We start from the raw sequence: 27,327 nt of genomic DNA, 5'->3' as shown, positions 1-27,327 counted from the left end.
AGCTCCTCTATACGCACACAGCTCCTCTATACGCACACAGCTCCTCTATACGCACACAGCTCCTCTATACGCACACAGCTCCTCTATACGCACACAGCTCCTCTATACGCACACAGCTCCTCTATACGCACACAGCTCCTCTATACGCACACAGCTCCTCTATACGCACACAGCTCCTCTATACGCACACAGCTCCTCTATACGCACACAGCTCCTCTATACGCACACAGCTCCTCTATACGCACACAGCTCCTCTATACGCACACAGCTCCTCTATACGCACACAGCTCCTCTATACGCACACAGCTCCTCTATACGCACACAGCTCCTCTATACGCACACAGCTCCTCTATACGCACACAGCTCCTCTATACGCACACAGCTCCTCTACACTCACACAGCTCCTCTACACACACACAGCTCCTCTATACACACACAGCTCCTCTATACACACACACAGCTCCTCTATACACACACACAGCTCCTCTATACACACACAGCTCCTCTATACACACAGCTCCTCTATACACACACAGCTCCTCTATACACACACAGCTCCTCTATACACACACAGCTCCTCTATACACACAGCTCCTCTATACACACAGCTCCTCTATACACACAGCTCCTCTATACACACACAGCTCCTCTATACACACACAGCTCCTCTATACACACACAGCTCCTCTATACACACACAGCTCCTCTATACACACACAGCTCCTCTATACACACACAGCTCCTCTATACACACAGCTCCTCTATACACACAGCTCCTCTATACACACAGCTCCTCTATACACACACAGCTCCTCTATACGCACAGCTCCTCTATACGCACAGCTCCTCTATACGCACAGCTCCTCTATACACACACAGCTCCTCTATACACACACAGCTCCTCTATACACACACGGCTCCTCTATACACACACGGCTCCTCTATACGCACAGCTCCTCTATACACACACAGCTCCTCTATACGCACACAGCTCCTCTATACGCACACAGCTCCTCTATACGCACACAGCTCCTCTATACGCACACAGCTCCTCTATACGCACACGGCTCCTCTACACACACAGCTCCTCTATACACACACAGCTCCTCTATACACACAGCTCCTCTATACACACACAGCTCCTCTATACACACAGCTCCTCTATACACACACGGCTCCTCTATACACACACGGCTCCTCTATACACACACGGCTCCTCTATACACACACGGCTCCTCTATACACACACGGCTCCTCTATACACACAGCTCCTCTATACACACAGCTCCTCTATACACACACAGCTCCTCTATACACACAGCTCCTCTATACACACACAGCTCCTCTATACGCACAGCTCCTCTATACGCACAGCTCCTCTATACACACACAGCTCCTCTATACACACACAGCTCCTCTATACACACACAGCTCCTCTATACACACACAGCTCCTCTATACACACACAGCTCCTCTATACGCACAGCTCCTCTATACACACACAGCTCCTCTATACGCACACAGCTCCTCTATACGCACACGGCTCCTCTACACACACAGCTCCTCTATACACACACAGCTCCTCTATACGCACACAGCTCCTCTATACGCACACAGCTCCTCTATACGCACACAGCTCCTCTATACGCACACAGCTCCTCTATACGCACACAGCTCCTCTATACGCACACAGCTCCTCTATACGCACACAGCTCCTCTATACGCACACAGCTCCTCTATACGCACACAGCTCCTCTATACGCACACAGCTCCTCTATACGCACACAGCTCCTCTATACGCACACAGCTCCTCTATACGCACACAGCTCCTCTATACGCACACAGCTCCTCTATACGCACACAGCTCCTCTATACGCACACAGCTCCTCTATACGCACACAGCTCCTCTATACGCACACAGCTCCTCTATACGCACACAGCTCCTCTATACGCACACAGCTCCTCTATACGCACACAGCTCCTCTATACGCACACAGCTCCTCTATACGCACACAGCTCCTCTATACGCACACAGCTCCTCTATACGCACACAGCTCCTCTATACGCACACAGCTCCTCTATACGCACACAGCTCCTCTATACGCACACAGCTCCTCTATACGCACACAGCTCCTCTATACGCACACAGCTCCTCTATACGCACACAGCTCCTCTATACGCACACAGCTCCTCTATACGCACACAGCTCCTCTATACGCACACAGCTCCTCTATACGCACACAGCTCCTCTATACGCACACAGCTCCTCTATACGCACACAGCTCCTCTATACGCACACAGCTCCTCTACACTCACACAGCTCCTCTACACACACACAGCTCCTCTATACACACACAGCTCCTCTATACACACACACAGCTCCTCTATACACACACAGCTCCTCTATACACACACAGCTCCTCTATACACACAGCTCCTCTATACACACAGCTCCTCTATACACACACAGCTCCTCTATACACACACAGCTCCTCTATACACACACAGCTTCTCTATACACACACAGCTCCTCTATACACACAGCTCCTCTATACACACACAGCTCCTCTATACGCACAGCTCCTCTATACGCACAGCTCCTCTATACGCACAGCTCCTCTATACGCACAGCTCCTCTATACACACACAGCTCCTCTATACACACACGGCTCCTCTATACACACACGGCTCCTCTATACACACACAGCTCCTCTATACGCACAGCTCCTCTATACACACACAGCTCCTCTATACGCACACAGCTCCTCTATACGCACACAGCTCCTCTATACGCACACGGCTCCTCTACACACACAGCTCCTCTATACACAGCTCCTCTATACACACAGCTCCTCTATACACACAGCTCCTCTATACACACACAGCTCCTCTATACACACAGCTCCTCTATACACACACAGCTCCTCTATACACACACAGCTCCTCTATACACACAGCTCCTCTATACACACAGCTCCTCTATACGCACACAGCTCCTCTATACACACACACGGCTCCTCTATACACACACACAGCTCCTCTATACACACACGGCTCCTCTATACACACACGGCTCCTCTATACACACACAGCTCCTCTATACGCACACGGCTCCTCTATACGCACACGGCTCCTCTATACGCACACGGCTCCTCTATACGCACACGGCTCCTCTATACACACACGGCTCCTCTATACACACACGGCTCCTCTATACACACACGGCTCCTCTATACACACACGCCTCCTCTATACACACACGGCTCCTCTATACACACACGGCTCCTCTATACACACACGGCTCCTCTATACACACACGGCTCCTCTATACACACACGGCTCCTCTATACACACACGGCTCCTCTATACACACACGGCTCCTCTATACACACACGGCTCCTCTATACGCACACGGCTCCTCTATACGCGCACGGCTCCTCTATACACGCACAGCTCCTCTATACACACAGCTCCTCTATATACACACACAGCTCCTCTATACACACACAGCTCCTCTATACACACAGCTCCTCTATACACACACAGCTCCTCTATACACACAGCTCCTCTATACACACAGCTCCTCTATACACACACACGGCTCCTCTATACACACACACGGCTCCTCTATACACACACACAGCTCCTCTATACACACACAGCTCCTCTATACACACACAGCTCCTCTATACACACACGGCTCCTCTATACACACACGGCTCCTCTATACGCACACGGCTCCTCTATACGCGCACAGCTCCTCTATACGCGCACAGCTCCTCTATACACACACAGCTCCTCTATACACACAGCTCCTCTATACACACAGCTCCTCTATACACACACACGGCTCCTCTATACACACACACGGCTCCTCTATACACACACACAGCTCCTCTATACACACACAGCTCCTCTATACACACACAGCTCCTCTATACACACACAGCTCCTCTATACACACAGCTCCTCTATACACACACAGCTCCTCTATACACACAGCTCCTCTATACACACACAGCTCCTCTATACACACAGCTCCTCTATACACACAGCTCCTCTATACACACAGCTCCTCTATACACACAGCTCCTCTATACACACAGCTCCTCTATACACACACAGCTCCTCTATACACACAGCTCCTCTATACGCACACAGCTCCTCTATACACACACACGGCTCCTCTATACACACACACGGCTCCTCTATACACACACACGGCTCCTCTATACACACACGGCTCCTCTATACACACACGGCTCCTCTATACACACACGGCTCCTCTATACGCACACGGCTCCTCTATACGCACACGGCTCCTCTATACGCACACGGCTCCTCTATACGCACACGGCTCCTCTATACGCACACGGCTCCTCTATACGCACACGGCTCCTCTATACGCACACGGCTCCTCTATACGCACACGGCTCCTCTATACGCACACGGCTCCTCTATACGCACACGGCTCCTCTATACGCACACGGCTCCTCTATACGCACACGGCTCCTCTATACGCACACGGCTCCTCTATACACACACGGCTCCTCTATATACACACACGGCTCCTCTATACACACAGCTCCTCTATACACACACGGCTCCTCTATACGCGCACAGCTCCTCTATACACACACAGCTCCTCTATATACACACACAGCTCCTCTATATACACACACAGCTCCTCTATACACACACAGCTCCTCTATACACGCACAGCTCCTCTATACGCACAGCTCCTCTATACACACAGCTCCTCTATACACACAGCTCCTCTATACACACAGCTCCTCTATACACACACGGCTCCTCTATACGCGCACAGCTCCTCTATACGCGCACAGCTCCTCTATACACACACAGCTCCTCTATATACACACACAGCTCCTCTATATACACACACAGCTCCTCTATACACACACAGCTCCTCTATATACACACACAGCTCCTCTATATACACACACAGCTCCTCTATACACGCACAGCTCCTCTATACACGCACAGCTCCTCTATACACGCACAGCTCCTCTATACACACACAGCTCCTCTATATACACACACGGCTCCTCTATATACACACACAGCTCCTCTATACACTCAGGTCCGCTACACACGACATACTCCGCTCTGCTGCACACATGATGCCACTGACGACTTACCAAGAATGCGGCACCTAACACTGGCCCCTCCCACCCACGTGACCTGTCACATGATCATGACATCATCACAGGTCCTTGCGCGCACTAGGATGTAGCGTCCGCCGTGATGATCGTCCGGCTGCAGCTTGCGGGGATTGTGAGGCGGCTGCTCGGCCCCCGGCGGCCCAACTGAGCGTCTGGCGGCAGCAGCTCCACGCCAGCCCGACTCTTCAGGCTGCTCTGCACGGCCGGGACCTCCAGCCTAAGCCCGCTGTCCGCCGCGAGCCTCCCGTGAGGGTCAGCCTTGTGCCCCCCAGAATGGACGAGGAGGAGTCTGCGGACGGCGGCGGCTTCTTGCCCGACCTGTCGGTGGGGATGGACACCTTCATCCACCGCATAGACTCCACCGAGGTGATCTACCAGCCGCGCCGGAAGCGGGCCAAGTTGGTGGGGAAGTACCTGATGGGGGACCTGCTGGGCGAGGGCTCCTACGGGAAGGTGAAGGAGATGCTGGACTCGGAGACGCTGTGCCGCCGCGCTGTCAAGATCCTCAAGAAGAAGAAGCTGCGCAGAATCCCCAACGGGGAGGCCAACGTCAAGAAGTGAGTGGGGCGGCCCGGGCCCGGGGGTTGGGAGAGCCCAAGTGTGTGGGGGCCCGGGGGTTGGGAGAGCCCAAGTATGTGTGGGGGCCCGGGGGTTGGGAGAGCCCAAGTGTGTGTGGGGGCCCAGGGGGTGGGGGAGCCCAAGTGTGTGTGGGGGCCCAGGGGGTGGGGGAGCCCAAGTGTGTGTGGGGGGCCCAGGGGGTGGGGGAGCCCAAGTGTGTGTGGGGGGCCCAGGGGGTGGGGGAGCCCAAGTGTGTGTGGGGGGCCCAGGGGGTGGGGGAGCCCAAGTGTGTGTGGGGGGCCCAGGGGGTGGGGGAGCCCAAGTGTGTGTGGGGGGCCCAGGGGGTGGGGGAGCCCAAGTGTGTGTGGGGGGCCCAGGGGGTGGGAGAGCCCAAGTGTGTGTGGGGGCCCAGGGGGTGGGGGAGCCCAAGTGTGTGTGGGGGGGCCCAGGGGGTGGGGGAGCCCAAGTGTGTGTGGGGGGCCCAGGGGGTGGGAGAGCCCAAGTGTGTGGGAACCCAAGGGGTGGGGGAGCCCAAGTGTGTGTGGGGGGCCCAGGGGGTGGGGGAGCCCAAGTGTGTGTGGGGGGCCCAGGGGGTGGGGGAGCCCAAGTGTGTGTGGGGGGCCCAGGGGGTGGGGGAGCCCAAGTGTGTGTGGGGGGGCCCAGGGGGTGGGGGAGCCCAAGTGTGTGTGGGGGGCCCAGGGGGTGGGAGAGCCCAAGTGTGTGGGAACCCAAGGGGTGGGGGAGCCCAAGTGTGTGTGGGGGGCCCAGGGGGTGGGAGAGCCCAAGTGTGTGGGAACCCAAGGGGTGGGGGAGCCCAAGTGTGTGTGGGGGGCCCAGGGGGTGGGGGAGCCCAAGTGTGTGTGGGGGGCCCAGGGGGTGGGGGAGCCCAAGTGTGTGTGGGGGGGCCCAGGGGGTGGGGGAGCCCAAGTGTGTGTGGGGGGGCCCAGGGGGTGGGGGAGCCCAAGTGTGTGTGGGGGGCCCAGGGGGTGGGGGAGCCCAAGTGTGTGGGAACCCAAGGGGTGGGGGAGCCCAAGTGTGTGTGGGGGGCCCAGGGGGTGGGGGAGCCCAAGTGTGTGTGGGGGGGGCCAGGGGGTGGGGGAGCCCAAGTGTGTGTGGGGGAGCCCAAGTGTGTGTGGGGGGGCCCAAGTGTGTGTGGGGGGGCCCAAGTGTGTGTGGGGGGGCCCAAGTGTGTGTGGGGGGGCCCAAGTGTGTGTGGGGGGGCCCAAGTGTGTGTGGGGGGGCCCAAGTGTGTGTGGGGGGGCCCAAGTGTGTGCGGGGGGGCCCAAGTGTGTGCGGGGGGGCCCAAGTGTGTGCGGGGGGGCCCAAGTGTGTGCGGGGGGGCCCAAGTGTGTGCGGGGGGGCCCAGGGGGTGGGGGAGCCCAAGTGTGTGCGGGGGGGCCCAGGGGGTGGGGGAGCCCAAGTGTGTGTGGGGGGCCCAGGGGGTGGGAGAGCCCAAGTGTGTGTGGGGGCCCGGGGGTTGGGAGAGCCCAAGTATGTGTGGGGGCCCGGGGGTTGGGAGAGCCCAAGTATGTGTGGGGGCCCAGGCAGGGGGTGGGGGAGCCCAAGTGTGTGTGTGTGGGGGCCCAGGCAGGGGGTGGGGGAGCCCAAGTGTGTGTGTGTGGGGGGCCCAGGCAGGGGGTGGGGGAGCCCAAGTGTGTGTGTGTGGGGGGCCCAGGCAGGGGGTGGGGGAGCCCAAGTGTGTGTGTGTGGGGGGCCCAGGCAGGGGGTGGGGGAGCCCAAGTGTGTGTGTGTGGGGGGCCCAGGCAGGGGGTGGGGGAGCCCAAGTGTGTGTGTGTGGGGGGCCCAGGCAGGGGGTGGGGAGCCCAAGTGTGTGCGTGTGTGTGGGGGGCCCAGGCAGGGGGTGGGGGAGCCCAAGTGTGTGCGTGTGTGTGGGGGGCCCAGGCAGGGGGTGGGGGAGCCCAAGTGTGTGCGTGTGTGTGGGGGGCCCAGGCAGGGGGTGGGGGAGCCCAAGTGTGTGTGTGTGTGGGGGGCCCAGGCAGGGGGTGGGGGAGCCCAAGTGTGTGTGTGTGTGGGGGGCCCAGGCAGGGGGTGGGGGAGCCCAAGTGTGTGTGTGTGTGTGGGGGGCCCAGGCAGGGGGTGGGGGAGCCCAAGTGTGTGTGTGTGTGGGGGGCCCAGGCAGGGGGTGGGGGAGCCCAAGTGTGTGTGTGTGTGGGGGGCCCAGGCAGGGGGTGGGGGAGCCCAAGTGTGTGTGTGTGTGGGGGGCCCAGGCAGGGGGTGGGGGAGCCCAAGTATGGGTGGGGGAGCCCAAGTATGTGTGGGGGGGGAGGCAGGGGGTGGGGGAGCCCAAGTATATGGGGGAGTGGTAGAGCCCAAGTATATGGGGGTGCCTGGGGGTGGTGTGGGGGGTGGGGGAGCCCAAGTATATAAGGGGGTGGGAGAGCCCAAGTATATGGGGGCGCCCGGGGGGGGGGGGGGAGAGCCCAAGTATATGGGGGCGCCCGGGGGGGGGGGGGGAGAGCCCAAGTATATGGGGGCGCCCGGGGGGGGGGGGGAGAGCCCAAGTATATGGGGGCGCCCGGGGGGGGGAGAGCCCAAGTATATGGGGGCGCCCGAGGGGGGGGGGGGGAGAGCCCAAGTATATGGGGGCGCCCGGGGGGGGGGGAGAGCCCAAGTATATGGGGGCGCCCGAGGGGGGGGGGAGAGCCCAAGTATATGGGGGCGCCCGAGGGGGGGGGGAGAGCCCAAGTATATGGGGGCGCCCGGGGGGGGGGGGGGAGAGCCCAAGTATATGGGGGCGCCCGGGGGGGGGGGAGAGCTAAGTATATGGGGGCGCCCGGGGGGGGGGGCGCAGAGCCCAAGTATATGGGGGCGCCCGGGGGGGTGGGGGTGGGAGAGCCCAAGTATATGGGGGCGCCCGTGGGGGGGGAGCCCAAGTATATGGGGGGGGGGAGAGCCCAAGTATATGGGGGTGCCCGGGGGGTGGGGGGGTGGGAGAGCCCAAGTATATGGGGGCGCCCGGGGGGGGGGGGGAGAGCCCAAGTATATGGGGGCGCCCGGGTGGGGTGGGGTGGGAGAGCCCAAGTATATGGGGGCGCCCGGGGGGGGGGGCGGGGTGGGAGAGCCCAAGTATATGGGGGCGCCCGGGGGGGGCGGGGTGGGAGAGCCCAAGTATATGGGGGCGCCCGGGGGGGGGGGGTGGGAGAGCCCAAGTATATGGGGGCGCCCGGGGGGGGTGCGGTGGGAGAGTCCAAGTATATGGGGGTGCCCGGGGGGTGGGGGGTGGGAGAGCCCAAGTATATGGGGGTGCCCGGGTGGGGTGGGAGAGCCCAAGTATATGGGGGCGCCCGGGGGGGGGGGGGGCAGGGTGGGAGAGCCGAAGTATATGGGGGCGCCCGGGGGGGGGGGGCTTGGAAGAGCTCAAGTATAAGTATATGGGGGTTAAATTCTTCTCACGCCAACAAGAGCAAAACGGAAATGATAGACGGCCGACGCCATAGAAACACGTGGGAAACCCAAACAAGGATCTTGGCACCGTGGTTCTAACCAAGTGTATCTGTAGCGGTACAATAGTGTCGGCCGTCCTGGGATGAACGCGCCCACGCTGCCCGTCTGCTGCCCTTCTGCTGCCCGCCTGCTTTATATTATATAGTTGCTGCAGAGCTTGATAACCCCGGCCATCTGCAGAAATGCAACAGAAACTGCGCAGCTTATACGTGTCGGCAGCCATAGTGTGGTTTAGATACGGATCCACTGCAGACTTCACACCTTCAATGGATTGGGTGAAATAGTCTGCAGAACTGCATCAAACCCACTGTGTGACGTCTGCGGGAGCCGTAGCGGCCGCCATATTGGTTGTGTCCAGGTTTCCTAGAAAGAGAAGTCACTGAAAAGGCTTAACAGGTGAAGGCGACCACTTGGGGTTCATCTTCGGTCTCCTTTCTCGTTACTTCTGAAGCGCTGCAGCAGAGTTGTCTTGTCTTCCTCCGTTTTGTAGTGGAAATGGTTGTGAGGTTACCGATCTCTCTGTAGATCATCAGCGTCGGTTCCGTAAGTTGTGACGGCCTCGGACTGTCCGGGTCATACAGTCTTCACCCCAAACCCCATTTAATAGAGAATAACCCTGGTCTGTAATAACAATACTGTGACTATAACACACAGCTGTAAGCCGGGGTTCACACGGGGCGGATGTGATGCGGTTCTGCTGCGTTTGCAGTGCAAATGTGTTTACGCAAAAAGCTGTTCTCACAGGACAGATTTTTTTCTGCAGTGCCGCAGTGTGGAAATGCAGCTGCGGTGCGTTTTTTCAAGACGCAGCATGTCATTTCTTTTGACTTTTCCGCAGCGCTTTTTTGTTCATAGACCTCTATGGACGCAGCAAAATCCGCTGCAAAAGTAAAAAAGCGCTGCGGAAAACGCAAGAAAATACACAAGACAAAAATAACCTTTGAAGCGGATTTGCTGCACAAGCAGTTCTTTTGTGGCAAAACCGCGACAAATCTGCCCTGTGTCAATCCCGCCTAAAGAATAAATTTACATTTAACAGGTTTTTGGACATTTAGCATACAGTAGTACTGTACATTATTATAGCAGTAGGTATAACTATTATCTGTGGTTTGACATAGGACTGCAGGGACATCATTATAGCAGTACGTATCACTGTGTTATCTGTGCTATGACATAGGACTGCAGGGACATCATTATAGCAGTACGTATCACTGTGTTAACTGTAGTTTGACATAGGACTGCAGGGACATCATTATAGCAGTACGTATCACTGTGTTATCTGTGCTATGACATAGGACTGCAGGGACATCATTATAGCAGTACGTATCACTGTGTTAACTGTGGTTTGACATAGGACTGCAGGGACATCATTATAGCAGTACGTATCACTGTGTTAACTGTGGGTTGACATAGGACTGCAGGGACATCATTATAGCAGTACGTATCACTGTTATCTGTCCTTTGACATAGGACTGCAGGGACATCATTATAGCAGTACGTATCACTGTGTTATCTGTGCTATGACATAGGACTGCAGGGACATCATTATAGCAGTACGTATCACTGTGTTATCTGTGCCATGACATAGGACTGCAGGGACATCATTATAGCAGTACGTATCACTGTGTTATCTGTGCCATGACATAGGACTGCAGGGACATCATTATAGCAGTACGTATCACTGTGTTATCTGTGCCATGACATAGGACTGCAGGGACATCATTATAGCAGTACGTATCACTGTGTTATCTGTGCCATGACATAGGACTGCAGGGACATCATTATAGCAGTACGTATCACTGTGTTATCTGTGCCATGACATAGGACTGCATTTGCTAACGGTTTTTACTGTTCTGCACTCATCTGTACAGTACTTACATTTTGCAGTATAGTGGGGATTCAGGAGGCAGGCAGCGTTCAGCCGGCACTTTGGGGATTCAGCTGCTGTTCTGTCAGAAGGCAGGCAGACACAGCAACGTTCAGCCGGCACTGTGGGGAGGGGCGGAGTAGGCGCACGCTGATGCAGGAGAAGCAGGAAGTGACCGGCATCAGCTGTGCCCCAGCTCACTGAGCGGTGCCCGGGGTCCCGGAGCGGTCGGCGCCTTTAACTGCAGAATGCAATTTTTTTTTTTTTGAGGGACCGCCACTGCCCTGACACATCGACTGTAGTTGAAAACAGCTTTACTTAAAGGGGTTGTCCCGCGCCGAAACGCTTACCTTAATCCCCGCGCTCCGGTGACTTCAATACTTACCGCTGAAGATGGCCGCCGGGATCCTCTGTCTCCGTGGACCGCAGCTCTTCTGTGCGGTCCATTGCCGATTCCAGCCTCCTGATTGGCTGGAATCGGCACGTGACGGGGCGGAGCTACACGGAGCCTGCATTCTGCACGAGCGGCTCCATAGAAGACAGGAGAAGACCCGGACTGCGCAAGCGCGGCTAATTTGGCCATCGGAGGGCGAAAATTAGTCGGCTCCATGGAAACGAGGACGCCAGCAACGGAGCAGGTAAGTAAAAAACTTTTGATAACTTCTGTATGGCTCATAATTAATGCACAATGTACATTACAAAGTGCATTAATATGGCCATACAGAAGTGTATAGACCCACTTGCTGCCGCGGGACAACCCCTTTAAGGATTTACTGTATAGCAAAAGGGGGGGGGGGGGGGGTAAACTTTTATTACACTTTTTTATTTATTTATTTTAAATAGTAAAACTTGATTCTTATTGTTTACTTTTTTTTTAGCCCCCCCCCCCCCCCCGGGGGAACACAACTTGCGATGCTTTGATCGCTCCTGCAGTATGATGTAATACCATAGCATTACATCATACTGCAATCTGACAGGCAGTGTATCAGGCCACCCCACGGGGATGCTTGATACGCATACTGTCAAGACAGCCCTGGGGTCTTTTAGAAGGCCCCCAGATGCCATGCGACCTGCGATCTCATCGGTTGGGGGATTTAAATGCCACTGTCAGAATTGACAGCGGCATTTAAAGGGTTAGCAGCCCTGATCAACCACTGATGCCTGTGATGTATGGAGGGAGATTTCGGCACAATCTTCCTCCATGCACATCCTGCAACGGCAAGACGTAAAAACACTATAGGGTGGTCACTAAGGGGTTGGCCCACTCCTAGCTGTTGGTTGACAGCTCTGTACATTGCACAGTGGTCTAGATTGGTATTGCTGTCTGAGTCCCGTACTCTTTAATAGGATTTAGCCTGCAGTACCAACCTCTGCCACTGTGCAATGTACGGTGCTGTCTGCTAATCACCAGAAGTGGGACAACTCCTCAAAGCAAGAAACTGTGATGTTTGTTGGATGAACACAGTTAAGGTTCTCAGATCGGTGGTCTGTGTCAGCTGCAGGAGACGGAGCCTCGCGGTGCTTCCACTTGTTTCTGGTGATATGTTAGTCAGACTACTGATCTCAGCAGTCCCAGGAAGCTACCATCCATAACAATGACTTCCTACAGCGGGGCAGGAGACGTTCCCGCTCAGCGGTGATGGGTAGTGCTACAAGAACTGATCATCACTCATCAGATGGACCAATTAGATTACAATAAGCAGCTTGCATTTCCGTCCAGATGATTGTAACGAGTAGTTCTGCTACACCGGGCCGCCGGTGTCTTGGAGGGCCGCCGGTGTCTTGGAGGGCCGCCGGTGTCTTGGAGGGCCGCCGGTGTCTTGGAGGGCCGCCGGTGTCTTGGAGGGCCGCCTTGTGTTTGGCAAGAAGTCTGCAAATAAATCAGAGTCCCAGAGCGGCTGCCATGGGGGGAAGCCACACGTTTAGAGGGGGGTCCCATCAAGGATACTGTTTGTAGTTGGAGCGGCGCTCCGGTTTCTGGATGCACTTCCGTCCCGGCAGCAGAGTATCGCCTCTTCTCTGCCAATGTCCTCTGATCTGCGGGGGTCCAAGATGGCAGCTGGTATTTTCCAGCTATCTAATGCGCACACTGCACTGCGCTCTGATTGGCCAGTACTAATCACCTGAGTAGTTCTGCCCAATCAGAGAGCAGGCGCAGCGCATTGGTAATCTAACACAATGTACTGCGGTGAGTAGGTCGTCTGAAGACTGCATCCGCCATCTTGGATGGCTGAAAATGGATCCCAGACCCAGCGGGGCCCAGTCTTGTCCTGAGCCCGGAGGATCGCCATAAATCAGCTCACAATTTAGAAATCGATTTTGTATTTACACTTAGTGAAAAAAAAGCCAATCAGAGAATCGGAACGTGACACTGCTGCCTCTGATTGGCTGCATCGGTCACCTGACTAACAGTGACATTGGCTGTCATTACAAACGCTGGGACCACCCTCATACCGGCCGTCCTATTGAAGAGATGCTGTCCGGTAGCTGGACGCCCCCTTTTAACCAATTAAGGACCAGGCATGGTAAATATACGGCGCCTGGTGCTGGGCTTAAAGCCCCGCTGATAGTAAAATTACAGTGAGGACTTAAGCCCCCCGCCTCTGCAATCAATCAGAGAGGCAGGACTGATTGTCAGCTGTTAGTGACAGCTGATAACCCAGAGGAGAAGGCAGGAAGGGTTATAGCTGTGATGCAAGCTGAGCCCCAGTTCCTGATCCTATGATTGCTCATGCAGTACACTGCAATAACTGTGTATTACAATGCATTCTCTAGTCTTACATTTGCAGCTATGGCAGGCCTGAAAACCATTCTTGGGTCTCCAGTTGCCATGGCAAGCCATTGGCCCTCCCATGGTCGTGTTGTGGGTAGCACAGAAAGAGACTGCTGACCCTAGTATATCTAAAGGGTTAAACTGCTGACTGACTGAAGGGGGTCTGGCAGTGGATGCATGTTTTCCCGGTCTCGGCTTACTGGTGGTTTGCTGCCGTTGCTCTTCTCCTTGTTTCTCGCCTTCCTTCTGATTAATTTTTGCCCTTTTATTTCCTCTTCCTTCTGATTAGAGAGATCCAGCTGCTGCGGCGCCTCCGGCATCGGAACGTCATCCAGCTGGTGGATGTCCTGTACAACGAGGAGAAGCAGAAGATATATCCTTTCAGAGGAGAGCGGCGCAACGTGTGCTAACTGCGTTCAGATCTGGAATAAAGCCGGCGACTACTTCAGGTAACCCCTCTGTGAAGGCAGCACCCCAAGATAATTGGATGCCCCCCCAAGGAGTTCGTGAGTTACCTATTAATTTTAAAAATGGTTCTAGCGAATTAAGCAAAAAATCTACAAATGTATCTCGGGGTGCGAACTTCAAAAAATGATATCACTAATTCAGCGAGAGTTTTGTAAATATGGGTTCTAGAGCTTCGAGCAACAAGAGTTATCGTCAGAACTGTTATAAAATCGCCGGATTTCCCCAAAAATTATTTACACACAACTTTTTGGGGAAATCCTGTGATTTTATGAGTTCTGGGTAGCACCTCAAGATACATTTGTTATTTTTTTTTTTTTTGCTTAATTGGCTAGAACCATTTTTAAAATGAAGAGGGAACGCACGAACTCTTTGGGGGGCATCCAGAACTTTTGAAGAAAGATTAACTTCTTTGAAAGATGGGGTGCTGACTTCACAGAGGTCGATTTACGCCAGTTGCTGATTGGTTGCTGTGGTTTTAGTTCAGATGTCAGTATGTGCTCTCCATCGTCAAATGGCGCAAGCTACTGGAGGCGCCACACATCCTAAACCTCATATGACCAGCCGCACTGCACATTGTGACGGCGGCTGCTGGCATATTTGTGTCTAAAGGGACCTTTTCCCGGGTCGATGGCTGCCTAAATGATCGATCAAACTGGCGGCTGTCAGCCGTGGGGACACGGCCCCTGATGGCGCCGAGCGAGAAGTCACCCAGTGGTCGCTAGTTGTTCGATTCCCTCACTGAGACGGTACAACTGCTGAGCGGCTTCTCGCTCGGTGTGAAGAGGAGCCGCCTGGTCTTTGGTAGACTCCTGGTCACCATGAGGTGGCCAGATGCCCTCAGCAGCCGATCCTTGACACACAGGACTATTTTTATATATTTTTTTTTTTTACACACCCATGATCCCGATGACATCCTATAAGACCTGCATCCATAGGAGCCCCAGTTAGAGGGAGAACATCCCCTGTAGTGATATCAGTCACTAATAGAGCTGATCGGGGTCTGCTGGGACCCTGCAGCTCTGCTGTGCCAGAGGATCCCGGCAGTCACATGATCACTAGGCCAAATAGTGGATGTAATACTTCTCACTGAGCGCTATATCCCCATGAAAGGAGAAGGCAGAAAGGGTTAAAAACCATGTCTCCCTTCCCCTCTGGGTTCTTGCCTGTGACTAACAGCCAAGGACCCGACCTGCTCCTGCTTGATTGCAGGTACAGAGGCTTTAATCCCACGTTGTATTTCTATCGGCTGGAATTAAGGCGCAGGACCAAGAGCTGTAAATTTTCTGTGCTTGGTCCTTAAGGGGTTAATATTTACCTAAAATGTTTTTGGGCTGAAAAATCCCTTTCAAAATGCTGATCCGCAGCGGTCTCCCTGCTGATTGGCCGTCGACCCTTAAGTAACGCCTGTCTCTAGTAATGGAGATGGAACGCAGGGAGGACTCGTGCTTCCCGTAGAAGTGTATGGAGAGGAGGGAGAAGCTCCCACCTGCTGCTGGAGCTAACGGTGAGTGACTTACTGCCCCTCTAGTGATAACTTCAGGATACAAGGCCTAGATTGGCCACAGACGGTGTGATTCCTCGCACATGCCGCAGCTTATTCTGTGAAGCTAGACGTGCTTTCACTGCAGACTTCACTACGCGGAAAACAAGAGTGCGGACCCGGCAAAAATCGGTATACGCCATCTTGCCCACTTCAAGGGCTCATTCACACGGGCGTGTATACGCTGCGTATTGTACACACATAATCCCCACCCATTTGAATGGGGTGTTCAGACCTGCGGTTTCCACAGACGTGAAGAAAATGGCAGCGTGTCCTGTTTTGGCCCGTATTACATGCGGTAATGAAAGTCAATGGCAGCGTGTAAAGACACATGATGAAGCGTGTGCGCTGGTACTTGTGTATGAAATCAATGGGCCGCTTGTGGCGTGTCTTCTAGGTCTTTGTCTGAGACCTCGCACATGTTGTAGACCGTACAGACCTGAACAGGCGCACTTTTTGACTAGATCCATAGGGAAAGCATTTGCTGTTGAAGTCATCGTGCCCAAGTTATGTGCCAACTGCAATGAGTGGCATCATCCGGTGTTGGCTTCAACGCCTGTTACCTGCGGGCACACTATCTAAACAGACCCACTTGCTGGCAGGGTTGGCAAGCTCCAGCTCTCTGCCAAGGCTTCGGGTTGGCTGCCCGGGTGACATCCTGGACACTCGGGATGATGGACTCTATATGTGTTTCATGACTAAGTGCAGTAGCTATGAAGCAGTTGGTCCTGAGCGGTGGAGCTGGTGGGACGTGTGCAGAGGGGGCACCAACAAGCCGTTCCGTCATGACCGCGGCATTTACCTTACAAATCCCCATCACTCAGCCGATTAAATGGGTGATTCTCAATCGCATTCCGATTCTGGATCCGTCATTCCTCTTACTGCCTGTCGATGAGCTGGACCCTCTTACCGAGATACTCCCCCGGACCCTCCTGGCCATCAGTCCAGAAGTTTAACGCGTTGGACAGCACGTTCTTCTAGGATTTCTTCCCCTGCTTCCTCCTTAAATACAAGTAACGACTGTCCATCGTTTGTCGTTGGCTCATCAGACAACGTTGGTTTCCAGTCTTCAGAATTCCGTTTCTTAAACTGCTTCGCCAAAAGTAAGGAGTTTAACCGTCACTTATGGGGTCAAAAGCTGCATCCGGGGTGGTAAGCCTAATAACTCGCATCGCAGCCTCCTCGCGGCTCCTGCAGCTTCACTTGACACCACTTTTTTCCATTAGCGTGACTTCCAACTCTTCTCTTTCCACGGCGCAGTTTTAACAGTAATTGCTCGTTCTTGGGGTGCTTTGACATCGGCGCCGAACGGCTCAGTCTCTGGATGACCCGGGTAGCGTCAGGCAGACCCCATTGCCTATAGGTAGGTCCGCGCAGGTGAAGCATTGCATGCAGCACTCTTTCAGCCGGATCTGTGGTGGAACCTTCTCTGTGAAACCAGCTTGATTGCTGGTGATTCGTTTCCTTCCACAGCGCTGATTGCTATTCGGCGACAAGTACTAACCCAAAACCAGTCCCGTTTTATCCGAGACCCCACTGATCGACACGCAAGGATTTTCTTATTCCAAATTGGATCATTGACGAATTCTGAAGCGGCACTTTCTTCAATGTACCCCTCTTATGAGGTGAAGTCCTAACTTCTGCCCAAGCCTCACTGTCGCCAGCAATGTTGTTCAGTGATCACCAGACGAGCCACGAAGGCGCGGATCCTGTGCCAGCGGTCTTACCACCAAGATGCAGTAACCGTGCTGGCCGTCGCACCCGTACAATTCCCACCAATAACATGTTAGCATCTGCGCCAAGATCCTGGCACAATCTACCAACATTGTGCGGGTATCTTATACTCTTGTTCTCTCTGCAGATCTCCAAGTTGTCTTCATGGAGAAGCCCCGGTTTACACTATGGAATGACGATGGGGCTGATCACCTGCCGATCTGCTGGCACAACATGGCCGACCTCGGCGTTTCAATATTGAATCTCTGCTGTGGATTCTTTGAAACAATTCCTAGGATTTGCCGTAGTCCGTACCTGAACGCGGCCGTAGTGGTAGTTGGGTAAAACTTGGTGGAAAGTTGTGGGGATTTGCTTGGCAGGGTCCTCCTTCCGTGCGGCGGGTGGCTGTGGAGTACTGCAGCATTTATAATGAAGGGGGTATATCGCGCACAAATATCGCTTACCATCAGCAGCAGTTCTGACCCTCCAATGTAGGCCGGTACTAATGGGGGATGTATATAAATGCACCCGACAAGCCCATTACTGTCCTGAAGACGTGCGAAGACCTTAGATCATCGCTGATGACCAGAATGAAGGGGCTCTACGGAGTCGGGAAAATCGTGACGCTTGTTTATTAGAACGTGTTGAACAGGTTTGTGGGGGTCGCGCCTCTGGGCTTTACAATAGCGGAGACTGTTGTAGTGACTTGGTGACACTACCGGCTAACGACCAGTGCGGTCATAGCTGCGGTAACCCAGTATGTTGCCTTACCGGGGTCAGTAGGGTGTAGAGAAGATGCAGGAGAACTGGTCCATGACTTCCTCTTGGAGGTTACAGGCGGGATTGTTCTGCAGCCCCAGCTGTGGACTGAAATGCTGTAACAAAGTTCAGAACGAAGTGACAGAGCAAACTCCACCCACAACAGAATAGATCCACAGCCATTGTCCTGCCTCTTCTCTGCACCCTACTGACCCCGCATGGCAACTGTCCATTTTAAAATCGGTAATGGAAAAGTGACATTTATTTTCATTGTGCTTTAAATTCTTTGCAACGCAACTAATAATATTGGCCAGAGGGGTGCAGCTTACATGCAGGTACGTTCCTCCGCACTCGCCCTTATTCAGGATAAGCAGAACATGGGAGCCTGGTGACAGATTAGAGCCCATGTCACATCTCTCTGGTGTTGCTGCTCAATGCATGGGGCTAAGCTGTAGTACCACACACAACCTGTGGACAGCTGTGGTGCTGTTTCTGAAAGTAATGTAATCCTGGATAATCCCTTTAAGTGGCGTGCTTGTAGACGTCCGGCTCAGTCCGTGTTCCATGCCCTCCTGTATTGCAGTTTGTCACATGGCTCAGATGTAATGAATAAAACGCCCGCTCACATTCACTTTTGTATTCTCTTGTGTCCTTTTTTGGTGTGATCTTCCTTAACCGGCCGTGTACGTATATGGTGATGGAGTACTGCGTCTGCGGGATGCAGGAGATGCTGGACAGCGTACCCGAGAAACGATTTCCTATCTTTCAGGCACATGGGTAGGTACAGGACCTCATATGTAGGTGTCAGCACCCTGGTGGGGTCTGGCTTCTCCATCTAAGGCCATCCTCACATCTGTGTTGGGGTATGTAGGTGTCAGCACCCTGGTGGGGTCTGGCTTCTCCATCTAAGGCCATGTTCACATCTGTGTTGGGGTATGTAGGTGTCAGCACCCTGGTGGGGTCTGGCTTCTCCATCTAAGGCCATGTTCACATCTGTGTTGGGGTATGTAGGTGTTCGCACCCTGGTGGGGTCTGGCTTCTCCATCTAAGGCCATGTTCACATCTGTGTTGGGGTATGTAGGTGTTCGCACCCTGGTGGGGTCTGGCTTCTCCATCTAAGGCCATGTTCACATCTGCGTTGCGGTATGTAGGTGTTCACACCCTGGTGGGGTCGGTCCCCTCCATCTAAGGCCATGTTAACATCTGCGTTGGGGTATGTAGGTGTCAGTACCCTGGTGGGGTCTGGCTTCTCCATGTAAGGCCATGTTCACATCTGCATTGCGGTATGTAGGTGTTCGCACCCTGGTGGGGTCTGGCTTCTCCATCTAAGGCCATGTTCACATCTGCGTTGCGGTATGTAGGTGTTCGCACCCTGGTGGGGTCTGGCTTCTCCATCTAAAGCCATGTTCACGTCTGCGTTGGGGTATGTAGGTGTTCGCGCCCTGGTGGTGTCGGCCTTCTCCATCTAAGGCCATGTTAACATCTGCTTTGGGGTATGTAGGTGTCGGCACCCTGGTGGGGTCTGGCTTCTCCATCTAAGGCCATGTTCACATCTGCGTTGGGGTATGTAGGTGTTCGCACCCTGGTGGGGTCTGGCTTCTCCATCTAAGGCCATCTTCACATCTGCTTTGGGGTATGTAGGTGTTCGCACCCTGGTGGGGTCTGGCTTCTCCATCTAAAGCGATGTTCACATCTGCTTTGGGGTATGTAGGTGTTCGCGCCCTGGTGGTGTCGGCCTTCTCCATCTAAGGCCATGTTAACATCTGCTTTGGGGTATGTAGGTGTCGGCACCCTGGTGGGGTCTGGCTTCTCCATCTAAGGCCATGTTCACATCTGCTTTGGGGTATGTAGGTATTCGCACCCTGGTGGGGTCTGGCTTCTCCATCTAAGGCCATCTTCACATCTGCTTTGGGGTATGTAGGTGTTCGCACCCTGGTGGGGTCTGGCTTCTCCATCTAAGGCCATCTTCACATCTGCGTTGGGGTATGTAGGTGTTCGCACCCTGGTGGGGTCTGGCTTCTCCATCTAAGGCCATGTTCACATCTGTGTTGGGGTATGTAGGTGTTCGCACCCTGGTGGGGTCTGGCTTCTCCATCTAAGGCCATGTTCACATCTGCTTTGGGGTATGTAGGTGTTCACACCCTGGTGGGGTCTGGCTTCTCCATCTAAGGCCATCTTCACATCTGCTTTGGGGTATGTAGGTGTTCGCACCCTGGTGGGGTCTGGCTTCTCCATCTAAGGCCATGTTCACGTCTGCGTTGGGGTATGTAGGTGTTCGCACCCTGGTGGGGTCTGGCTTCTCCATCTAAGGCCATCTTCACATCTGCTTTGGGGTATGTAGGTGTTCGCACCCTGGTGGGGTCTGGCTTCTCCATCTAAGGCCATGTTCACATCTGCTTTGGGGTATGTAGGTGTTCGCACCCTGGTGGGGTCTGGCTTCTCCATCTAAGGCCATCTTCACATCTGCTTTGGGGTATGTAGGTGTTCGCACCCTGGTGGGGTCTGGCTTCTCCATCTAAGGCCATCTTCACGTCTGCTTTGGGGTATGTAGGTGTTCGCACCCTGGTGGGGTCTGGCTTCTCCATCTAAGGCCATGTTCACATCTGCTTTGGGGTATGTAGGTGTTCGCACCCTGGTGGGGTCTGGCTTCTCCATCTAAGGCCATCTTCACATCTGCTTTGGGGTATGTAGGTGTTCGCACCCTGGTGGGGTCTGGCTTCTCCATCTAAGGCCATCTTCACATCTGCTTTGGGGTATTCCTTCTTCTGCTCCTTCATGGCAACAAATTTTAAAACATCTGCAGTAAATGGATCTGTTGCGCGACCGGCCCGCACGGATCCTGGCGACTACAATGCCCAGCGCCTGCTATGCTGCTGCTGTATTTCCAGGTGAGATGGGGCAGCATTGTGCTTTGATCTGATGTTTTTGGATACGTCTCCCCGGAGCCTCTGATGCAGATGTGAGCGGAGCCTTAAACTTGCATGGACTTCCATGATTTGTGTGGGACTTTAACCCTTATTTTTCCATCTCTGTCCATAAGGTATTTTTGCCAGCTTGTAGATGGTCTCGAGTATCTCCACAGTCAGGGCATTGTACATAAAGACATCAAACCTGGTAACTTGCTGCTCACAACGGACGGGACGCTCAAAATCTCAGATCTGGGTGTTGCGGAGGTAAGTTTCAGGGGTATAGGGTGTCGCTTGTACTTGGGCAGTTGGACAGTATGGAGTAACGCGCTCTCTCCCTACAGGCCTTACATCCATTTGCAGAGGGTGATACTTGCAGGACCAGTCAGGGGTCCCCAGCCTTTCAGCCTCCAGAAATTGCAAATGGCCTCGACACCTTCTCAGGGTTCAAAGTGGACATCTGGTCGGCAGGAGTTACCTTGTAAGTTTATGCTTTACCCTTAAACACTACGCACTCTTATGGCCCCCCTTTCACCAAAAGAGGACCTCACCATTCTTGTTTGCCTGCGCGACCGAGCATGTGACATCATCGCCAGCTCATTCGCGCTCGTGCAGCCTGTTTAGCCAGGCAAATCATCGTTGGGAATCGGGAGCATCTCGTTGGGTGTGCCACATTCCCACTGGCTGTCGACTCGTTGGAGAGCCGCGCCTGAACACCGCTATTGTTTCTCCACACTCCTATGTGACACGGGGATTAAATGCAACTGAGGCGCGCAATTCTCGGTTGTCGTTGAATCACGTTTACACTGAACAATAACGCTGTGCAACAAGTTTAAAAAAAAAACTAATATGTTTATGGAAAATTAAAACCTGCTGATCCCACTGGTAATGTTGAATACTACCCTGTTTCCCTGAAAATAAGACCTACCTTGACTTTTGGTGAGGCTTGAAATAGAAGCCCTACCCAGAAAACAAACCCTAGCTTTACTACGTGTTAAAATACATTGCCTAGCAGAGCTCTAGCGCACTTGCTGCAGTCCTCGGTCGCCCACAGGAGATTGCTTCCTGCTTACGGAATTCATAAATCCCGCCTCCAGGAAGTGATGGTTGTGATTGGTTCTCGAGCGCTGCTAGGGAAGTATAATCAGACCAGCTTAGCAGTGCTCAAGACCAACGGGAGGGCCCAGACCGAGCCTGCAAGGTAAGTAGAAGACATCCCACAAAAAGAAGACCTAGTGCCTTATTTGGGGCAAAAATTAATATAAGACAGAGGCTTATTTTCAGGGAGACACGGTAGCAGCACCTTGTCTCACTTTCAAGTTACAAACCATCCTTGACTTAAAATGATCAGTTTGGACGAGCTGTAATGTTACTGCTCAACTGTTCTTGGTGGAAGATGAGTATTGGATCCGGACTTCCTCGCCCATCATATTCGGATTGCACTTCCCTCTAACGGTCTTCAGTGACTGAGATGTCTTCTGTGCGGAACATGCAGTGAATAGAACTCGAATTGATTTCAGTGGGTTGTTCACATTAGTGTGTTTTGTCGCACAATGTACAATCGTGTGTTACACACTGCAGTAAGACATACATACATACATACGCATGCACACACATACACACATACACACATACACACATACACACACATACACACACATACACACACACACATACACACACACACATACACACACACACACGCATGATGAGGTATTGCAGCAGGTATATCTGGATACAGAATGGTATCTTCCGGTTTCTTGCAGAAGCCTTTGGTATTTCAGTATGGTGGTCTCTTGGTTCTCGCCATACCATGGGAATGGCGCTCTTGCCTTGCAGCCTCCGTGTGAGATGGGTGTTACATGACACACAGTTGTTGTGCAGTGCCACTTCTTATCTTGGTCACCAAGCTGTATTCCGAGATGCTTGTGATAGGCCCACGTTACCAAGGCTGTCCCCCGCTGTGTCCTTGTTGGGAACTGTCCGCAGACATAGCAGTGATTATCTGGGTTATTCACACATCTGCGCCGCTCAGCCATATTGTTGCTAAATTTTGCAAAATGGTCTGATGTTCGCTGGTTAAGCCCAGTTCATTAATGACCACTTACTGGTGGATGATCCGCCCCTGTATGTGACCTACAGTGCTCAGTCAGCGCGGTGTAGCAGTGATCGCCGTCACTTTGTTTTTATTCACCAAGGCTAATAACGAGCCGACTGGATTAATTATAGATTTCCAACAGCGGCGATTGGATGACCTTATTCCCCATAATTGGTAAACCTCACGTGGCAGAAAAAAGCGGCCCTCATATCTGCGTTCAGCGCTGCAGTCACCGAGCCGCCGGCTGCTTATCCCTTACAGATATCGTGCTGCGCAGTGTAATCGTTCAGCACTGCAGTCACTGCGCCGCCGGCTGCTTATCCCTTACAGCTATCGTGCTGCGCAGTGTAATCGTTCAGTTTGGCTCGTTTGAACCGTTTTTTAATGATGGTCCTCTTTAGTGTTTCTGTTATTATAACATGTGCTGACTCGTCTCTCTGCAGGTATAATATCACTACTGGGCTGTACCCCTTCGAGGGGGATAATATATACAAACTGTTTGAGAACATTGGAAAGGGAGACTACTCGATTCCAGAAGAATGTGGGCCGCTGCTATCTGACCTGCTGAGGGGTAAGTACACGGGTGCTGCGCATGAGAAGGGGGGTCCCGAGCGCCTCATTGGACTATAACCGCAGTCCTACTGTCCAGCCTGTGCCGCGCTCCAGGTCCGGCCGCCGCCTCATGGCCATCACAGCTGATGACCCATAAACTTGAATGTGATTGCTTAACGAATGGCCTTGAATGTGTATGATAAACGTCCAGAGCTGAATCCAGTCCCTCGGGGGCCACTCACACGGGACGATTACCGCACAAAAATGCACGATCGTTGTTACGTCCGAATGCGAAGCCGCCATTTACTTCGTTTGTCGCTCACTTTCAGCCAGCGTAAAAATCCTTGCTGGTCCGCTGACCCCTCGCTGCGTCTAAACGCTCCCCGCGTCATCTAGAGTGTGAAGAGCTGAGCGAGAAGTGAGCGATGCTTCGTCCGTGATCGGCTGGTCTACGTGTCTTGCGCGAACAACTATCAGTGAGGTCGCTCGCTCGTTTACCGGACAGTCGGGTAAAGGAAGCATTAGGCTCCTTTAGCGTGGGGCGAGAAATCCATTTTTCGGGCAAACAAAGCGTTTACTGCAGAAGTTATTCAGTTTCGTTCAGAATTGCGCCTGCGAATATTCTGTCCTTCGCGTTTGCTGTATAAAATGTTCAAATTTACACCATCCCATTTTTTTCTCAAACTATGATGGTTCCGTGTAGGATGGCGCTATCTGAACATTGTGAGAACTAGCGAGGGCGCAAATCCGCTTTATTTACTAACATTACTTTGTTTTTGTGCTGAAAGCTGCACTAAAGTGCCGGGCGCTGCGAGTCTAACTTCTGATTCGCTGGCCAATACCTGTTGTTTGCAGTGCCCATCTAGTGACAGATGGGGTGTGTGTCTGTGTGTGTCTGTGTCTGTGTGTGTCTTGCTTTTGGCTTGCTGTAGTCTCATAGTAAAGCCATGCTGCCCATAGAAGTCTATGGTGGAGGGAGAAGGATGGAGACAGACGTGGCTCCAGCTTCTGGTATGTATGCTTCCCTCGGCCCCAGTAGGACTACTCTGTACTGCTGCAGAATGTCCTCCGTACTCCCATGTGACGCTGATCTCTCGCAGACTTTTATATGCATTTATGTTCAAGCCTTGCTCATTTGGTATTTGCATAGGAGAGAATGGGCTGATCTAGTCTAACCACCCGTGGCAAGCGGTCTGCAAGCTGATGACCATGAGAGTTCCTGTCGCGTTCGGATATAGTAAACGTGTGATAAAGGGACCTGCCTGGAGGACTTGTCCTTCCTAAAGGTTCATTTAGACACGATTATTACTCTAAAGCCGTCTGAGCAATAATCGTTGTGTAGCTGCGCTGACATCCTGCAGTTTTCGTTATCCGTCGCTCATCGTTGTCTGTCAGCGTGCTAACGTGGAGCCTCATCAGGGATATACAGCGGATACTATTGTCTCATCCCGCACCCTGATAACAGGCGGGGTATGAAGGACAGAGCGGTCCAGTTGTGTTCTTCATCCCCCGGTCAGAGCAGTCGGCTGTATAACACCCGGGCGCTCCGAACAGAGAACGGCTGGATGCAGAAGACAAGGGCGGACACCCTGCTTGTCTTCTGCCTCCTCTGCTCCGAGCGCTTGGCTGTATGACAACCGGGCGCTCCTAGCGGGGAACAGCTGGATGCAGAGAACAAGCGCCCCCCCCCCCCCCCTCCTGTTCTCTGCATCCTGTGGGGCGCAAGGTGATCACAACATTTGAGCGATCATCTTGCGCTGTAAATGATACAATGATTATTGCTCTAAAGCCGTCTTTTGAGCGATAATCGTTGTCTAAATGGGGCTTAAATGTATAATTAGTGTTCCTGCTGTTCCATGTGACTCTTCAGCGTACGCTGCGGCCTCGATGAGGAATAACACTATTTCTGACCTCACATAACTTGTTTCCTGTATTTTTCACCAGTTTTCCCCTCTGCCCTCCATAACTTCCCTCTCACCCAGATGGGGAAAGGGAAGTCCATTTCCTAGTTACGGCTTCCTGTCCATGGGACAGGTTGGGAAGAGTCCTCCAGATCCATACGGTAGGGGATTTCCAGGCCCCTCTCCCCCAAACTCTATGGGCACAGAGGTTACCACTGGGTAAGCCTGGCATAATCTGCTCTCTGTCTTGGGGGTCCAGAAGAGAAATTCTGTCCTGGTGGGATCCCACCTGCAGACATGTGAGCGCCCCTTAGTGGTGCAGTGCCCTCTGGGTTACTGAACCTGAGCAGTATGTCACCTCCTGTTTATCTAGTGGTGCTTCCATTAGCAGATGGACTTTCAGGTGTGTTGTAAGATAGGTGCTGCCCAGTATAACCGCTGATTAAAGTTAGGGGAAGAAATGGGTGCCGCCTTGTATCTGCGGCCAGTCCTGTGTGCGATCACCTGGGATGACCTGTTAGATTCCAACCTTGCTTTAACCCTGCGAGAATGCAAAACTAAGGCTGCCTGTTCACAAGAGTTGCGGTATCCTGCGACGGGATACCACCGCCCGGGAGCAGGAGCCGGCTGACAGGCTGACCGGGGAGAATCGCAGCATGCTGTGACCAGAGAAGCACTGATAGCAACGCTATAGAGAACGTTCACTGTGTTCCCCGCAGCCAGATTATGGCCGCGGGAAACCCAATTCAAACCCGCCCGTGGACAGGCAGCGTAATGGTGATTGCTCTTTCCAAACCCAGGAGCTGATGACCACACTCTGGTCCGGAGGGGTGAAGAGGGCTTTTTTTTTTTTCTCTGCCCCAATTCACTCCTGAGCTTGGGCACTATAGCTTCTGGGCTTTGGCGTGTGGCCCACCAACTCTTCCCTCCATGGAGCTACAGGGGCTGATTTGTTGCTACTGATTGCGAGTTGCCAGCCCCAAAGTAGGACAAGCGGGAGCAGAGTCTAAACTCCTGGCTTGGAGTTATGAGATGGGCGGTGAAGACGGGGAGAGCCCAGTCATGTGTAGCTGTAATATGGGCCATCCACGTGGGTCGGTGGGCTTGGTTTATATTCTTTGGTTCTACAACTTCCAGTCTTCAGTGGAGAAGTCAGTAGATGGACTAAAGCCTGTGCCCTCATTATATGCCTTCAGTAAGGGGTCTCCACTATCAAATACCTTCTGGAAGTCGGAGATAAAACTGTTCTGATGACATAAGAACAAGGTGAGGAGAACCTGAGCTTCAAGTTTAGGAGTATAATGTTCACCTGGTCTTATCCAAGGTAGCCTTCAACCTCCTGTTTGTAAGTTTGTATAAGACGCTTTCTCCCTGAAGTGACATCCTTATGTAGAGTAGTAGTTCTGGGATGCCTTTACACACTTGGCTGTCTAGTCAGACAATATCATTTTGAGTTGCTTTGGTTAGGATGTGTCCCTCTGTTCTTGTCATGCAATAAGCGTTGACTATCATATGCCACGCTTGTAGTATGTGTAAGATTG

The 27,327-nt window shown here is 53.3% G+C and overlaps 1 protein-coding gene across 1 annotated transcript in view; it reads left to right on the top strand.

The window, feature by feature from the left end:
* The first annotated feature begins 5,224 nt into the window (after window positions 1-5,224).
* STK11 (serine/threonine kinase 11) overlaps window positions 5,225-27,327 on the top strand; it is a 49,007-nt gene continuing 26,904 nt past the window's right edge. Inside the window, exons 1-6 of the mRNA XM_066604740.1 lie at window positions 5,225-5,743; window positions 14,139-14,222; window positions 19,017-19,106; window positions 21,370-21,502; window positions 21,580-21,716; window positions 23,777-23,904. Of these exons, the coding sequence (XP_066460837.1) occupies window positions 5,460-5,743; window positions 14,139-14,222; window positions 19,017-19,106; window positions 21,370-21,502; window positions 21,580-21,716; window positions 23,777-23,904 (856 nt within the window). The 5' untranslated portion in view covers window positions 5,225-5,459. The remainder of the gene's footprint in view (window positions 5,744-14,138; window positions 14,223-19,016; window positions 19,107-21,369; window positions 21,503-21,579; window positions 21,717-23,776; window positions 23,905-27,327) is intronic.

Source organism: Eleutherodactylus coqui, chromosome 5 (assembly GCF_035609145.1).
Source record: "Eleutherodactylus coqui strain aEleCoq1 chromosome 5, aEleCoq1.hap1, whole genome shotgun sequence".
Taxonomy (NCBI): domain Eukaryota; kingdom Metazoa; phylum Chordata; class Amphibia; order Anura; family Eleutherodactylidae; genus Eleutherodactylus; species Eleutherodactylus coqui.
Note: the sequence above shows the minus strand (reverse complement) of the source record. Positions and strands in the feature narration are given on the sequence as shown.